Source organism: Dipodomys ordii, unplaced genomic scaffold (genome assembly GCF_000151885.1).
Source record: "Dipodomys ordii isolate 6190 unplaced genomic scaffold, Dord_2.0 Scaffold72, whole genome shotgun sequence".
Lineage (NCBI taxonomy): Eukaryota > Metazoa > Chordata > Mammalia > Rodentia > Heteromyidae > Dipodomys > Dipodomys ordii.
The window spans coordinates 960,219-978,345 of record NW_012267288.1 but is presented as its reverse complement, the minus strand read 5'-3'; the positions used below and the strand labels follow the sequence as shown (position 1 = coordinate 978,345).

General features: G+C 37.5%; 1 protein-coding gene across 1 annotated transcript in view; it reads left to right on the top strand.

Moving 5' to 3' along the window:
- The window catches only part of Dnah11 (dynein, axonemal, heavy chain 11), a gene marked incomplete at its 5' end in the record, with an annotated part of 289,761 nt that overhangs the window by 101,111 nt on the left and 170,523 nt on the right, over positions 1-18,127 (top strand). The window contains 5 exons of the mRNA XM_013023983.1: positions 267-500; positions 9,888-10,019; positions 11,622-11,782; positions 16,070-16,226; positions 16,665-16,810. Of these exons, the coding sequence (XP_012879437.1) occupies positions 267-500; positions 9,888-10,019; positions 11,622-11,782; positions 16,070-16,226; positions 16,665-16,810 (830 nt within the window). The remainder of the gene's footprint in view (positions 1-266; positions 501-9,887; positions 10,020-11,621; positions 11,783-16,069; positions 16,227-16,664; positions 16,811-18,127) is intronic.

Below are 18,127 nucleotides of genomic sequence, written 5' to 3'. Positions count from 1 at the left end.
TCAAAGTTGAAAACTGAGTCACAGAGAACACATCCTCTGTTTAAGCTGTGAAGAGTTATTAGCCCTCTGGTAGGCAAAATAACATGCGCTCTACCCCTGGTAGAAGACAGGCTATGTAAGGAAAATAGACTTACTCTTTTGAACCATCCCTCTTATAGTTTCCTAGAAGGGTTAGAGTTAAGGCCACCTGCCATATCACGGGTGTGAGGATGGATGCTTACCTTCCATGACTAAACCAGTGTTACCACATTTCAATTTGCTCCAAGGTGGAAATTTGGCTTCTACAACTTGAACAGACTATGCAAGAAACGGTGCGCCAGGCTATCACAGGAGCCATAGCAGCCTATGAAGAAAAACCTAGGGAGCTGTGGATTTTTGATTTCCCAGCCCAGGTTGCACTAACAGGCTCACAAGTCTGGTGGACAACAGATGTAGGAATTGCCTTCAGTAGGCTGGAGGAAGGCTATGAAACAGCCCTAAAGGACTTCCACAAAAAACAGGTATTTTTTTTTTATGGATTTATGATTCTTTTGATACTCAAAGAGGTGAGTTTCATTCATTTATTATTTACTTTTAGAGAATTGGGTTTCCTATCCTATAGACATTGGTTGGTATTTAGTAGACTTCGCATTATAGGATTCAATTGAAAGAAGTGGCTGAGATGTAGTAGTTTTTATTTCACTTGAATTCACCAATATAAAAATATTGGACATTCACTTCTCTCCCTCTCCCTCTCCTTTTCCCTCTCCCTCTCCTCTCCCTCTCTCTCTCTCCTTCTCTCCCTCTCTTTCCCTCTCTTACCCTCTCTCCCTCCACCCTCTCTCCCTCTCCCTCTTTTCCTCTCTCCCTCTCCCTCTCTCCCTTCTTCTCTCTCTCCCTTCCTCCCTATCTCTCTCTTCCTCTTTCCATATCTCTCTCTCCTTCTCTCCCTGTCTCTCTCTCCCTTTTCCCTTCTCTCCCTGTCTCTCTCCCCCATCTCTCTGCCTCTCCTTCTCTTTCCCTTTCCCTCTCTTTCTCTCTTGCTTTCTCTCTCCCTTTCCTACTCCTATTTTTTATTTCTGACTTTAATTCCTTTCTTTCTGTAGCAGATCTTTTAGCACTTGTTCAGTGATGAATACAAAACTTTTGAGCCCCTCATCTTTATTTTAACTTTTTTTAAGTCTTTTAGGTATAGAATTCTGAGTTGCAAGTTAGAATTTAGAAATATATATAATATACATATATAAAATATACATATATAAAATATACATATTATATATTGTACCTATATACAGTACATATAGTACACATATATAGTATATGTAGTGTGTGTGTATATATATATGTATATATATATATATATATATAGTATATTTAGTATAATATGTAGTATATAAAACTGGGGATCAAATCCATGAGAAGTGTTCTGTCATTAAGCTACATTCCAGCCCTAGAAAAAAAATATTTTTCCACTATCTTCTAATTTTCATTGTTTCTTTTTTTTTCTTTTTTTTTGTGGGGGGGTCCAGTCGTGGACCTGAACTCTGGGCCTGGGCGCTGTCCCTCAGCTCTTCAGCTCAAGGCTAGCACTCTACCACTTGAGCCACAGCACCACTTCTGGCTTTTTTCTTTTTGCTTATGTGGTGCTGAGGAATCGAACCCAGGGCCTCATGCATGCAAGGCAACCCTTTTCCCCTGAGCCACCTTCCCAGCCCCATTGATTTTCATTGTTTCTATAAAATCTTTTTTTTGAATTGGTAACTTTATTTCTTTGGTTATAAATTTCTGCCTTTTTGTCCTGTATTCTTTTTTGTATTATGAAAATACCATACAGAGGGGTTACAATTACATGGGCAAGGTAATGAGTACATTTCTTATCAAGCATTGTTGCCGCCTGCTTTGTTTCCCCTTCCCATCCCATCCCATCTCCCACTCCCCCCACCCCCGCCAAAGTTGTAAAGTTTGTTTTTCGACATAACATCTTGTACATCTCATTGTTGCAATGGATCCACCTGTATCCCTATTTAAACAACTTGTTTTTTTCCTTCCCCTCCACAAATTATACCAACATCATTACTAGTATATATCTGAGACAAGCAGAAATGATCAGATAAGTTGATGTTAAGCGAAATGAACCCCAAGATAAGGACTCAAATAAGGACTCTTTCATGTGATTGTTTCTAACACATTTATAAGTTGATTTCTTTGTTGCTTTGTATGTCCCTCCCCCACGGTATAACCCCTGCTTTCACTGTATAAAATCTTAAAATAGTCAAATTTCTTTTCCTTTGTAAGCAGCCTGTCTTGTTTTGCCTGCTTTTAAGATTTCTTTTTGTGGCTCTGATATTTGATTATACTACACATAGTTGAAAGGTTCTCCTACCCCATTTTAAATTTAATCTGTTAAAGACTCAGCGAACCCTTTGATCTTCACTTATATATCTTCTTCAATTTCAGAAAATTTCCTTCTCTCCTGGTTTGATCAATGCCTTTCTTTTTGCATCCATTTTTAAAGGGAGAACAGTGAAATGGCTTCAGCTTAGATGTATGGAACTCTTCATGTCCCATATTTTCTATCGTTTTGTGTTGCATTTCAGGTAACTTCTTAAATCTAGTTTTGAGTTCACTTTCTTCCCTGTAGCAAATGATTAGGAAAAAGAACCTAGAGATAATTTGCATATGCTCAAATCTCAGCTTCTACCAGTTAATAATAAGTTCTGTGGTTATTGGCAAGCAATTTTCTTTGTTGTTGTTGGTGGGCCTAGGTACTGCCTTTGAGCTTTTTCACTCAAGGTTAGTGCTCTACCACTTTGAGCTGTAGCTCCACTTTCTGTGCAAGTGATTTTCATGTCTTAGTTTCATCATCTGTATTACAAGAATAACATTATATGCATTGTACTCTAGAAGGGTTAACTTAATATATGTAAAATACTATTTTAAAGTGCTTGGCAAAACTGAAATATGTGTTAGCCATTGCTATTATTAGTCTATGATGCTGATAACAACAGTAATGTCAGTGGTGTCTAATATGATATACAATTTAATTCATACCTAATTTATAAAATGTTTTAAACATAGAAAGAAGTTGAAAGAATTGTATCCTGATATCTAAGCTTACCATCTTTATTCTACAATTAATATTTTATATTACTTTATCACGTATTTTATCCAGGCTTCTAACTATTCATCCATCAATGTGTGTGTGTGTGTGTGTGTGTGTGTGTGGTACTAGGGTTTGTGTTTGACAGGCTGGTGGTGTTTTGACTATTGAGCCATCACTCCAGGCCATCTATCAATTTTATATTTATAATTTATTATCAAAGGAAATTAGAGGTATCAGAGAAGCAAGTATTCTTATATTCCTAAAGCTGAGAACTGAGGAGTGCCATACAGCTAAGCTGAAACCCTTTTATTGTTCTCCCTTTAAAAAGTGGATGCAGCCATGTACTGGAGTATGTTTTTTGTTTGTTTTTTAATAAGTTTTTTATTGTGAAAATACAGGGGGGTTACAGTTACATGAGCAAGGTAATGAGTACATTTCTTATCCAGCATTGTTGCCTCCTCCTATGTTTTTCCCCTACCATCTGGTCCTTCCCACCTCCTCAACTACACCCCCCACCTCCCACCTAAATTGTAAAGTTCCTTTTTCCACATAGTGTCTTGTACATCTCATTGTTACAATGGGTCAATCTGTATCCCTATTTATTGTATGTTTTTAATTGAAGTTAATCTCATTAATTCTGTGTTTGAAATGAACTTTAGTACTTTAAAATGGCTTAATTTTAGAACAGAAGATCAAAGTTGGCTATAATAGATAATCTACCTAAATAAGAAACTTCCTTACTTAGCTCTTGCTTGAGAATTTTAAGATAGATAATCCAAGATATTATTTTAAACTCCATTTTTCCCTGAGATCTAATATAATTGCATGATGGTATTAGGATTAAAAACAAAAATGCCACAGTTTGGATACATCCAACATATCTCTGTATGTCTTTGGCTATAACCCTAGCTTGTTAGAATCTGTGAAAATAAGACAGATATCATAAATTTAATTATTTTGGTTGGAAGGTTCCTTGACAAAAATGTTTTGTTTTGGAGATGTGGGAACTGGTAAGTATGGTTTTCTTCTCCTTTATTACTGACCTGGGTAAAAATTATCAGAATAGAGATGAATTTTATACTTTAAAAAATTAGTGGCAAGCCAGGTGCCAGTGGCTTATGCCTGTAATCCTAGCTTCTCAGGAGGCTGAGATCTGAGGATCTGGTTCAAAGCTGGCCCTGGCAGAAAGGTCTGTGAGACTCTTCAACAAACTACTCAGAAGAAGCTGGAAGTGTTACTGTGGTTCAAGGGATAGAGAGCTAGCCTGGAGCCCAAAAAGACTCAGGGACAGCACCCAGGCCCTAAGTTCAAGCCCTAGGACTGGAAACAAAATCAAAACCCCAAAACATTAGTGACAGTGATGTGCTAAGACATTATCCAAAGAGCTTTTGATTAGACTGTTGATAAGCAGTATAAAACTTCACCCATTAGTCACCTTTCCTATTACAAACAGTCAAAATTACTGTATGTACTAGAAAGACACTTTCATTTTACTGCTTAAAGGCCATCTTTGGCCTTTCAGTCACTACCAGAGAAATTGTTTCAAAAACAAATTGGAAAGGTGAGCAAATGCAATTATTATATTCAATGTACAATGACTTTAGCAATAATAATAGAAACACATAAGCAAACAGGAAAAAAATTGGATGCACAATTAGTGGTTGTCGTAGTCAGTTTTTATTGCTGTGACCAAATACCTTAGATCAACCAAAAGGAGAGCAGGTTTACTGTGGCTCATACTTTCAAGGATTTCAGACCATGGCCACATGGCTCCTTTGAGTGTGGGCTGTGGTAAAGCAAAACCATCATGGCATCACTTTGGTTTCTAGTTTGAGGCTTAAGGCTACTTTACGTGTTCTTGAAAACAGTCATTGTGTAGGTATAATTTAATCTTCTGGGTAAATACCTAAAAGTAAAATTGCTTGATGATAGAGATGGCGTATATTTAACAATTTAAGAAACAGAAAGTCCATTCTCAAACTCCTATCAACAATGGGACAGAATTCCAATTGATTCATATACTTGTCCATGTTTAGTGTTGTCATATAACTGTCTGTTATTGTAGCCATTCTGGTAGCTATAAAAGTATCTCAGTGCAATTTTATTTTACATTTCTCCCTAAGATGTTGAGTAACTTCTAGTTAACTTCTAGTTAACTTGCTAGATATTTTACTATTTACTATTGCAAAATATATCTGTTTAAATTTTTGGTTAAATTTTAAAAATTGAATGCCTTCTACTTTTATTATTGGTTGTAGAATTTCTTCATTTGGGGTAGATGGCTCATTTCTCTCCATCTCTTCTTCCTTCTCATGTGTGTGTGTGTGTAATATACCAGGTCTTGAACTCAGGGCCTCGGATTCACTAAGCATGTTTATTCACAGCTGATGTACCACCCTTTGAGCTGTACTTCTAGCCCAGATTTTTGCTGGTTAATTGGAGATAGAGTCTCTCTGGCTTTTCTGTTCAGGCTGGCTTCTAACTGGCATCCTCAGATCTTAGGCTCCTAAATATAGTCATGAACTCCTTGAGCTCAACTTACTCATTTTCTTAATGACATCTTGTATGAGTGAGCAAGTTGTAATTTTGAAGTACCAAATTTTGTGCAAAGATAGTATTTTCTCTGACATATACAAGAAAGCTTTGCCTACCTAAAAGTCATGATAATTCTCTTGTTTCTCCCAAGGTGCTTTGTAGTTCTAAGCTTTCACTAAAGTCTATAGTTTATGCATAATACCTTTCAGCACTAAATTTACTTGGTCCCAAGCATCAATAGATTGTGTATATGCTGATCAATTTCCAAACCTTCTGTTCCATTGGTATCTTCTTATGCCTTTATGCCAAATCAGTAGTCTTCATTGCCATAACATTATAGTAATTCTTGCTTCCTGCCTGGGCGTGAGTCTGGGCTGTGATCTTCCTACTTTTCATTTCTCACTGACTTGGAATGACAGTCACATGACACCATGCCCACTTGCTTCTGTTGAATTCCAGGCCAATCTAGGCCTGGCTGTCTCCCAGTCTCCCAGGTAGCTAGGATAATAATTGCACAGCGCCATACCTGGTTAATATGTATTATTTTTCTTGTGTTGAATTTCTTTTTTTTAAATTTTTTATTGTGAAAATACCATACAGAGGGGTCACAATTACATGGGCAAGATAATGAGTGCGTTTCTTATCAAGCATTGTAGCCTCCTCCTTTGTTTCCCCTTACCATTCCTTCCCATCTCCCCCCGAACCCTCCACCCCACCCCTCACCAAAGTTGTAAAGTTCGTTTTTCAACATAACAATTTGAACATCTCATTGTTACAATGGGTCCACCTGTATCCCTATTTAAACGATTTGTTTTTGCCCTTCCCATCCACAAATTATATCAACATCAAATACAGTGAAAGCAGGGATTATACTGTGGGGGAGGGACATACAAAACAACAAAGAAATCATCTTATAAATATGTTAGAAACAATTGCATGAAAGCAAAACCATTTGAACCTTTATCTTGGGGTTCATTTTACCTAACAAACATCAATTTATCTGACCTTTTCTGCTTGTCTCAGACATATACTAGTTATTGCAAATAAGGGAAACCATGGGACCTATGTTTCTTTGGGCCTGGCTTACTTCACTTAATATAATTTTTTCCAAGTCTTTCCATTTCCTAACTAATGGGACAATGTCATTCTTTCTGATGGAGGCATAAAATTCCATTGTGTATATATACCACATTTTCTTGATTCATTCATCTACTTTAGGGTTGGGAAAAGCAGGGGATTGAACTTGAAGCTTCATTTGTGTGAAGCATGGCCCTCACCATTAAGCAATGCCCACAGACTTGTGAAATTTTAAGTGAGCCAACTTCACATTTCTGAATTTTAAAAACTTCAGTTCATTATTAATCCAGATATTTGAAATTGTCCTTTATACCTGTTTGTATACTTTTGCTGCAGTCTGTATGCTAATTTTATTCTTTGTCAGAGATACTTGTAAATGGTTCCTTAGGATATCTTTGTATCTTTGAGTGGCTTGGGATATACTCAGAAGATTAGTGTTCCACCTGACTTAGTGAAAGACATATATTATAGACATAGTGATGTTGCTATCTGGGCCTTGAGTGTTCTTTGTAGTTCTTTATTATTAATTGATTTGATTTCTTTAATGCACAGGTGGCTATTGAGCTTTTTGAGGTTCCTTTGGTTTGGAGTATTTGTTGGGGTTGGCAAATTATAGTTCTCTATCTGAATAGGTCCCAGGGTACCTTATCTGAGCCTGCTTGCGTGTCACAGTGACAAAATGGAGTGGAAGTGATGGAGAAGTGTGGCCATAGAACTGAATAGTGAGCGTCTGGCCTTTTGCAGCAAAAATGTATCTAAATTTTATAGTTTATACTGTCTTATCATTGTGTAAAGAACATTTGAGAAAATCTGGCCTGGTGGTCACCTGTCTTCCTGGTGCTGCTAATTTTGTTTTGTTCTTTTTCCTTAATCAGCCTTTCTAGGTGCTGACCAATTTTAATTTTGTTTTCAAAGAAGTAACCTTTAACTCTGTTAAGTTTCTCTGTTGTTCACTTTATGGCTCACTAATTTCCATTCTTATGTTGTTTCCTCTTTGGTATTTACTTTGAGATTAATTCCTTTAACTTTTTCAAGTTTCTTAAGGTAGGAGTTTAGGTTATTGCCTTTATATCTTTTTCTTTTCAAGTATAAGAATTCAAAGGAAGTTTTAAAACTTGATGAAAAGTATCTACTAGAAACCTGCAGAGAAAACCATACTTAATGGTGAAACATTTGAGTCACTTCCATTAGTGTCAAGAATGAGGGAATTATGTGCCCTGTCTCCGACACCCATTGTTTAATATTGTGCTGTGGTTTTTAGAAATTCATGTACCTGAGAAGCAGGAAGTGAGCACTGCAGAAAAAGGCAGCAAACTGAGGTTCCACAGTGCGTACCGTCATGCTTTCAAAGAGTGGGTAGGATTTTTTTCCTTTTTACAATTTCCTTTGCACTGGTTGCTGGAAATGAAAATCCATTGTTTCTGATATTATTGAAGATCAAACATTGATGGGTTTCAAGAACTGCCATCTAACTTCAGTGTTATATCCAGAGAGGGGTCAAGAGTTCTGGCAGTCAGGACCAGTGGTTCACATCTATAATCCTAGCTATTCAGAAGGCTGAGACTGGAGAATCACAGTTTGACAAATCCATAAGATGCTTATCTCCAACTTACCAGCAAAAAAATGGAAATAGAGGCATAGCTCAAGTAGTAGAGCACCAGCCTTGAGCAAAAAAGCCAAAGAAGAGTGTGAGTTCCTAAATACAAGCCTCAGTACTAGCAAACACACATGCATACAAAACACTGTACCGTTTAGAGATACAGTACCTTATGTGCCTCTTCTATCCATCTTGACACAGGAGAGGGACCAGAGCAAAATCATGGACCAACAATCTTAATATTAGGAACCAGCAGAACTATAAGTTCTCTCTGACTTTGAGTCTTCTAACTTTTTGTGCCTGACACTATCCTTCATAGTGAGATCACTGTCATCCCACTAAGCAGACCAGGCCTCTTTGGAAATGCTGTAGTTCCATAGACATGAAGAGCATGTCAGTTGAAGTGGTGATCAGATACTATGCCTTCCTTAAAAAGCATCTCTAACCTAGGCGCTGGCTGTTCACGCCTGTAATCCTAACTACACAGGAGGCTGAGATCTGAGGTTCACAGTTCCAAGCCAGCCAGGGCAGGAAAGCCCATGAGACACTTTTCTCTACTAAACTACCCAAAAAACACCCCAAAAGTGGTGGTGTGGCTCAAGTGGTACAGCACTAGATTTGAGCAAAGGAAGCTCAGGGACAGGACCCAAGCCCTGAGTTCAAGCCCCAAGACCACCCTTTCCCCCCCAAAAAAATCTACCTACAAAAGAGAATTCCCAGATGAAGAATATGAGTTATTCTTCCTCATTTACCAAAATTACTGGCATCCCATGTGCTTTCTGCTCCAGCCTGACAAGGTTCAGTGATAACATGACATGATCCACAATGAAAAGATTTCATATTTGCAAAATATGTAGTAAAATCATAGACCTGGTACTAAATCTTGTATGTGTGATCTTGGGCAAATAACCTTGTGTTCTTATATATGCAGTTGGTATTATAATTATACTTCCTCTTGCAGTTGTAGCCATTAGAATACCCACACAATACGTATATGCATGCATAGTGCCTGCCAGATAGTCAGTGCTGAGTAACCATTAGCTCAGAGGAACTAGATGAGTGGCTGTTGGGCTCTTAATCCTTTGCCCGTCACCCACCATTAGGATGGAAGCCTAAAACAATAGGAATGTAAATAAGAAAAACACCCTGAATCTTTTCTCAGTACTCGTACTATCTTGTATCCAAAAACGAGAAGCACTACACATGAATTACACAATGAATCTTTCTGAAGAAAAAGTGACTTGTTATGTGAAGTTCTACTGTTGCTTTTGGAATGTTAATCTGATTTCCCCGTTCCCATTTCAGTGAAGTCATGGACTGCATCATCAGGAGGATGGGAGTCAGTTCTGTGCCTCTAGGAAACCTGCTGCTTCCCCTAAATTTGTCATTTCTCACTGGTTCCCGTCTTTCCTCTTGGTCAGATTCCTTCCAATAAAATGAAATGTCTCTTCCCAGGGTGGTCTAAGGACCAGGAGGGACCACAAATTTGAAATTGTTTGTAAACTCAATCACTCTGCAAATGTGATGATTATTGAGCTGTTACCAGTTTCCATAGTTACAACCCCTCTTTTCCTTTCAAAAACAAATTCCTCCTAGATTTCTCAGTTGAACACACTGATTACACTTTTGCTGGGAGAACTTCCACCTGGAGACAGGCAGAAGATTATGACGATCTGTACCATAGATGTCCATGCCAGAGATGTGGTAGCAAAACTTATTGCTCAGAAGGTAAGTGTTCTGCAGAAATTTTTATTTATTGTTGTATCTTGAAAGAGCTCTTTATTTTCAGAGTAGTTCCAAGAAAGTCACTGTTGTTGTTTTTTAATTAGACTTGAGAAGTTGTGTACATTTTGGGTGCATTGGATTTTGGATAGGTAACATATTGTACAGATAAAAGTTACCCCAAGTAATAACTCAGGGTTTTTTTTTTTGCTAAATTAGTAGACTCATTCAGACATTAATCCAGGGGGAGGAACAATGAGAAACTATTGTGTTTATTTCTGTCTTTGCGGCTTTTCAATGCAGAACCATTGTGGGCCATTTGCCTGTTCCTTTCATCTCTGACATACACAGCTCATAGCAATAATAATAATAATAATTCCATTTCCCCTGAAGTAATCAGGGTTGGTAGTAATTCCAGGTAGTTGAGGTCATCCCGTTTTTTCTACTTTCTAATAATTTCTAAGTAATGTGTCAATAACTTTGTCCTTTATCTCACTAAAATTGAAGTATCTTTTAGGACACTGATAATGTTCAATGTTGAAAGAGAATTCTCCCTCCTTTGTTTCCCCAAACACACTCTACTTCTAGAAATTAGAAGTGTGCTTTTCTCCTGAACAGTGCTGATATACAGCACTTTCTGAGGGGTGGGAGGATAAAACTTTTCCAATTTAAATATATACACATGTTGTGAAATGTGTTGTTTCTCTACTTGCTTCTCCAGTTCTTTAAATCAAAGTAAGTTTAAATTCTTTTTGAAAAGTTCAAGAAACCATAGACATAGACATTACTTTGCCCACCTTACCATTTTGATCATTTTGATATGAAATTGTTTATAGCAGCTTTCTATGACTTCATCCTTTTGTATGTAGATGATTTTTCATAAGATAAATTGTGATTATAATATCTTATTTTTTTAATAGAGGAGATATTTTTGTCAAATTCTCAATCATCTAAACATACGTGTATAGGATTCAGCATTGTATTTTTGATCTTCAGTAGGCAAGAATTTTAATAACTTGAAGTGACTTCCAAGAAACCCTAGGCTCCTATGGTCCTATGAAAGCGAAGGAATGTTGTTTTCAAAATGGGAGAGGAAGTGGTAGGGTAGAATAAGGTAGGAACAAATGGCAATCAAAAATTATTTTTATTAGGATGCAAAATGAAGTTGAAAGTATCTGTCCTAAAAGCAGACTGGTTTTAGAATGAATGTAATTGAAAATGCAGTTTATACCCAACATGCAGAAATTATGGATTATGTGTCATTTTAATATAGAACGTGTAACTTTCCATTGGATTTCCATGATATAAGTATAAAGAGACAGATTTATCTTACGTCCTGGAGTGATTCCTAAAGCAAGAAAAAGCATTGAGTAAATTAATATTATTTTACATAAAGTTCAGTTTAAAATAAAGACTGCTATTGCACATGCATTTCTGACAAAGTAGTCAACCATCTACATGCAATTACAACTTAAGAGTAGCATACATATGAAATTCTTCTCTATGAGATTTTAGAAGTAAAATGTGAACCAGAACAGCTGGTTAGTTAGTCTTTTATTAGCCTCAAAACTATCAGGGCCTGATGTAATGATTGTGCAATGTCTTTAGGTTTGCAGTCCCCAAGCTTTTACTTGGCTCTCCCAACTTCGTCACCGGTGGGAGGAATGGCGAAAACACTGCATTGTTAATATTTGTGATGCCCAGTTCCAGTACTTCTACGAATACTTAGGAAACAGTTCCCGACTGGTGATCACTCCTCTAACGGACAGGTAACAAATCTAAATGTGAGTCAGAAAGGAAAATCAAGCCAAATAGTCCCTTAGCACTTGTGGGGAAGTGTGAGAATTAATGGAAAGAAAGAGAATGAGATGAAATGATAAACAGATTGTGCTAAAGTGAAAATGGTGTGTAAATTAATTATGTGAACTTTGATTTTAGTTAGAAACAAGGTAAAAAAGAGACTAATAAAGTATGCAATATACAAAGGGGAATACCTTGAGTGGGTTAATATGGCTCAAGGAAGCCCCGTTGGTCCCCAAGTTCATTTTGTCCAGTTATTGACTTCTCTTGCCAGGATATGTCACCATTGTCTTTTCCATCCTCTGACTGGAAGTTAAAGAATGACTAGGAAATCCCTGTATTTAAATGCATTTTTGAAGAACTGCAATGTAATAAAAGGAAGAGAAGAAAGAAATCACAAAGTTCACTAAGTAATTCAAGAATTAAGTCTGAGCTAGGCCCCCGTAGCTCACACCTGTAATCCTAATTACTCAGGATACTGAGGTTTCAAAGCCAGCCCAGGCAAGAAGGTCCGTGAGATTCTTTATTTTATTTTTATTTTTAAAAATTTTTTTTATTGTGAAAATACTGTACAGAGGGGTTACAATTACATGGGCAAGATAGTGAGTACATTTCTTATCAAGCATTGTAGCCTTCTCCTTTGTTTACCATTCCCATCCCTTCCCATCCTCCCTTCCCCCACCAATCCTCCCCACCCCCCAAGTTGTAAAGTTGGTTTTCGACATGACAACTTGTACTTCTCATTGTTGCAACAGGTCCACCTGTATCCTTATTTAAACAACTTGTTTTTCCCCTTCTCCTCCACAAATTATACCGACATCAAATACAGTGAAAGCAGGGGTTATACTGTGGGGGAGGGACATACAAAGCAACAAAGAAATAATCTTATAATTGCGTTAGAAACAAATGCATGAAAGAGAAAAAAACATTTAAAATACGTATCTTAGGGTTCATTTTCCTAACATCACCTTATCTGACCTTTTCTGCTTGACTCATACATATACTAGATATTGCAAATAAGGGAAATCATGGGACCTATATTTCTTTGGGCTTGGCTTACTTCACTTAATATAGTTTTTTCCAAGTCTTTCCATTTCCTAACAAATGGGGCAATGTCATTCTTTCTGATGGAGGCATAGAATTCCATAGTGTAAAGACTCTTATCTCCAATTAACCACTAGAAAACCAAAAGTGGCGCTGTGGTTTAAAGTGGTACAGTGCTAGCTTTGAGCAAAATAGCTCAGGGACAGCGCCAGGCCCTGAGTTCAAGCCCCATGACTCCCCCCCCTAAAAAAAAAACCTGTGAAGTGCCCAGCTAGGTATTGTTCTACCACTGGACCAGCAGGGCCCTTGCTTTACAGGTATTCTTTTCTTGTACAGCGTAGTGTACTTTGAACTTGAATGTGGCATATGAGTGTGTGGGAAGGAAGAGGACCAATAAATAAGATTATTTTAGGTGGTAACGTACACGATGACAAATAACAGAGTAATATATATCTAAAACTATGGCAGTGCATGAAACATTTAGAGAATGAAAGTCAGATATCAAGGAATGTATTTAAAGAGTCTACTTCAGGTTGCGTATCCCTTAAATAAAATATCTGGGGAACAGAAGAGTTTCAGATTTTTTTTTGTCAATTTAGAATTATTTGTGTAGACTTTACTGATGGAGTGTCCCTAGTTGTTTAGGAAGATGGGAGCTAAACTGTTGTTGTGGAGAGATGCCAACATACAGTGGTGTAAAGAATGCAGAAGTTAGTTTCTCACCTGTATAACTGTGCACAGGTGAGCAGGTCAGCTGTGTAGGTGGGCAGGTGGCAGTCATACTAAGCCTGGCTCTCACATTTATTTTAGCCAGTGGCAAAGGAAGACCAGATCCAGTCATCTCCAAAGAGGTGTCCTCACATAGATGGAGTTTGGTCACTTGGGTCATGCCTGCTGGGATAGCAGGAGATGTGGGTGGTCATATGTTTATGCTGAATTTGGATCCACCAGAACAGACGATGATGCCCAGAATTGGAGTCTTTCCGTTTCACTGAGAGATGCAGTTAAACATGTGATTGATAGAAAACACAGGAACCTCTCCATTTTCATGAACAAATACAATCCAAAGTCTATTTGTATAGTACTTTGAATTCTTCAAGACATTTACCACTGGCTTTCTTTTTACATCCTATAGTAAACCTCATTTCCTAGAGGGGACTGACATGTTGATATCAAAAGACAGATTAACATGTGATAGCCAGGGAAATACTTGTTAGTTCTTGGTCATCTGACCTCCATCCACAGGTCTGCCCCTTTGACCCATTGTCTATGCTGATCAAAAACAATTGGAAATAACAGCTGCCAATTGAGGTCCTTGCCGTTTGTTAATCTTTCCTTACATTACATGGATTAAATTCTCTCTTTGCTTGATTTTCCTCAGTCACAGAACCTCTGAGTCTTTTCTGCAAAAGAAAAAAGAAAAAGAAAAAATAAGTATGGTACCCTGAGGCCAGACCCCAGTAAAAACCATAACAAGTTATCTAAATGTATATAACAACATAGTCAAGATTAATTTCTATAATAAGTCTTAATAGGGTCATCGTGCATTAGTGTTTACTTTATATATTGCATTATCTTCTTATTGAAATGGGTGTGTATACTTAAGTAAGTTTGCATGTCTCATCTTTTTTTAGTATTTCTTTTAGTATTCACTAAATAGGAGTTTAATGCAATCAATGCTTCATTCATCACCCAAGATTTCTTTTCTCTCTTTTATAACAATAGTTTGAGGTGCTTTCTGCCATATTTATAATATTTTTGTCTAAATACCAAAAGTAAAAATGCTTATTTATTATTCATTTATTTTATTGGTCATGGAGCTTGAACTCAGGGCTCTCTTGATCATGGCGAGCACTGTACTTCTTTGAAGCACAGTACCACTTTAGGTTTTCTGGTGGTTAATTGGAGTTAGAGTCTCATGACTTTTCCTGCCCAGGCTGGCTTTGAACTGTGATGGTTAGATCTCAGCCTCCTGAGTAGCTAGGATTGCAGGTGTGAGCCACCAGTACCTGCTTACATTGAAATTTAAATATTACTTTTACATACACAGCTGTTGTGAAATGAGGCCAGTATTGTTTCCTTCCTTTACTTCCTTTTCTTCCTTCCTTTTCTTCCTTTCTTCCTTCCTTCCTTCCTTCCTTCCTTCCTTCCTTCCTTCCTTCCTTCCTTCCTTCCTTCCTTCCTTCCTTCCTTCCCTGCCCTCCCTCCCTTTATTCCCTTCCCTTTTCTTCCCTTCCCTTTTCTTCCCTTCCCTTCCTCCATTATTTTTTGGTTGGTACAAAGGTTTGAATGCAGAGCCTTGAGCTTTTCACTTGGCTTTCTTGCTCATAGGTGGTACTCTACCACCTGAGCCATGTCTCCAGACTAGATTTTTTGCTAGCTAATTGGAGATGAAGTCTTGTAGACTATTCTGCCCTGTCTGCTCTGAAACTGCAATCCTCCAGATCTCAGGCACCTGAATAGTGAGGATTCCATACATGAGCCACCAGTGCTCAGTTTCTCTAGCAGTTTAAAATAGTGTACCTAAAAAAATGAATTCGATATAAAATCTTCTCAGACAAGTTGATGTTAGGTGAAACGAACCCCAAGATAAGTATTCAAATGTTTTTTTCTTTCTTGCGATTGTTTCCAACATATTTATAAGATTATTTCTTTGTTGCTTTGTATGTCTCTCCCCCAGGGTATAACCCCTGCTTTCACTGTATTTGATGTTGATATAATTTGTGGAGGGGAAGGGAAAAAATTGTTTAAATAGGGATACAGGTAGACTCATTACAATAATGAGATGTACAAGACATTATGTCGAAAAACGAACTTTACAACTTTGGCAGGGTGGGAGGGTAGTAGGGGGATTTGGGGGTGGGGAGTGGAGAGGGGAAGGGATGGGAAGGGGAAACAAAGGAGGAGGCAACAATGCTTGATAAGAAATGTACTCACTATCTTGCCCATGTAATTGTAACCCCTCTGTATGGTATTTTCACAATAATAATAAAAGAATAACTATAGATCCTTCACTTAGATTTTGAAACTCTCAAAAAAAATCTTCTGACTCACTATTGCCATGAATAAAATAGAAATATATCAATATTTTGTGTTATTACTGTATTCTAGACTGTGGCTTTTTAAGCTTTGTTTTAAAGTAAATAATTGCTCCTAACGTTACATAGAAATTACATACTAAACTGTAATATTTGTATTTCCTATGTGTAAAGGTGTTATATTACTTTAACTCAGTCACTGCATCTGACTATGAGTGGAGCTCCTGCTGGCCCCGCTGGTACTGGGAAGACAGAAACCACCAAAGATCTTGGTCGGGCCCTTGGCATGATGGTTTACGTATTTAACTGTTCTGAGCAAATGGACTACAAGGTCAGTTATTAAATGATGCATACAGTGATGTATTCTAACAATGTTATTTCTGTTTGAGGTGAACCAAAATACAGGATGCATTCTGAATTGCTTAGGATAAGAAGAGTTTCCAATTTCAGGCTTGTTTGGATTTTGAAATATTTCCGTATGTGTAAAGAGATACGTTGGGGCTGTAACCCAAGTCTAAACATAGACCTCATATTTCTTACATACTTTTTGCGTATAGAGGAAGTTAAATGTGCACAATGGTATTAGCCATTTTGAGCATGAGACAAAGTTTCGTGGTATGGAATTTTCCACTTGTGCCATCATGATGCTCAAAACATTTTGGATTCTGGAGCATTTTGGATTTTAGATTTTCTGACCTGGAGGTGTTCTTCCTGTAAATACTGAAAACTGGCTTCTGCTAGGCTCTGAATGTGTCACTCTATCCTTTAGTCTATAGGAAATATCTACAAGGGGTTGGTGCAGACTGGAGCATGGGGCTGCTTTGATGAGTTCAATCGCATTGCGGTGGAAGTTCTGTCTGTGGTCGCCGTTCAAGTGAAAATGATTCACGACGCCATCAGGAACAGGAAAGAGAGGTGAGTGCCATGTGGCTTTTATAAGCTGATTACCATGGAATAATACAAATCACCTCATCTTCACAGCCTGTGGCTCCCTCCCTGAATCTCATGAAATGGCTAAAATAAGAGAATAGTTAATCCTGAAGAATTGGATATCCACCCATTTTCATTAGTGGGTTTTTTAAAGTAAGTATTGAGTACATTTTTATGTGACATGAATCATTTAAAGAAGTTCTATGATTCTAAGTCTAGAAGATCAATTCTCAGGCCTCATCTGTTTTGGTCTTCTGCCAGTTGATGATTCTTATTGCAGGGCACACTGCAATAAGAAGTGGGCACAGAGAGGTGCTGGCTTCTATATTTAATTTTTTATTTTTATTATTTTACTACTTTTATGTTCTAAGCTATTAGTGTTGGATTCCAGATTTTGGGACTTTTTTGTCTGCTTTCAGTTCCCCACTTTGTGATGTCATCTAGTGCTCTGGGCTTCAGAAGGTGAGGCCCAGATATCTGTCCCTATTTCTAGACTTATAGAAACAGCTTTGAGTACCTTATGACTCTCCTTAAGATCTTGAAACCTTCATGTCTAATACATCCCAAACAAAAATTCTAGCTTTTCTATTAAGACCCATTTTCTTGGTTGTCCTATCATAGGAAGTCATTACCTCCATGTTCTATTTGTTTGTTTGTTTATTTATTGCACCAGTACTAGAGCTTGAACTTGGAGTCCCAACACTTATTAGCTTTCTTTTTTTTTTCTTTTTTTTTTTGCTCAAGGCTGGCTCTCTACCTTTTGAACCACAGCTCCATTTCTGGTTTTTGGCTGTTAATTAAAGATAAGTCTCTTAGATTTGTCTGCTCAAGTCAGCTTCAAACCTTGATCCTCAGATCTCAGATTCCTGAGTAGCTAGGATGACAGGCGTGAGCCACTGGTGCCCAGTCATACCTTCATATTCTTTAAATAACTCAAGGTAAAACCTTTTCAAATGTACCCCAACTCTTAACTACTTGACAACATGATGTCACATTCCACAAGGGAAAACAAACAGCATTGAAGATTAGAACGCTCAGTCTGACAAATATTATAATGCACAGCACAATCCAGTTCTCTTTGTTACATTTTCTGATAGAGGCATCCTTATTTATCTGGACTATATATTCATCTCATTTTTTTTATTGTAAAGATACTATACAGAGGGTTACAGTCACATGAGTGAGGTAATGAGTACACTTCCTCTTGAACATTGTTACCCCCTCCATTGTTTTCCCCCTACCATCCCCTCCTTCCCTCCCTTCCCCGAGGTTCTTTTTTTTTATTGTGATTAAGTGATTACA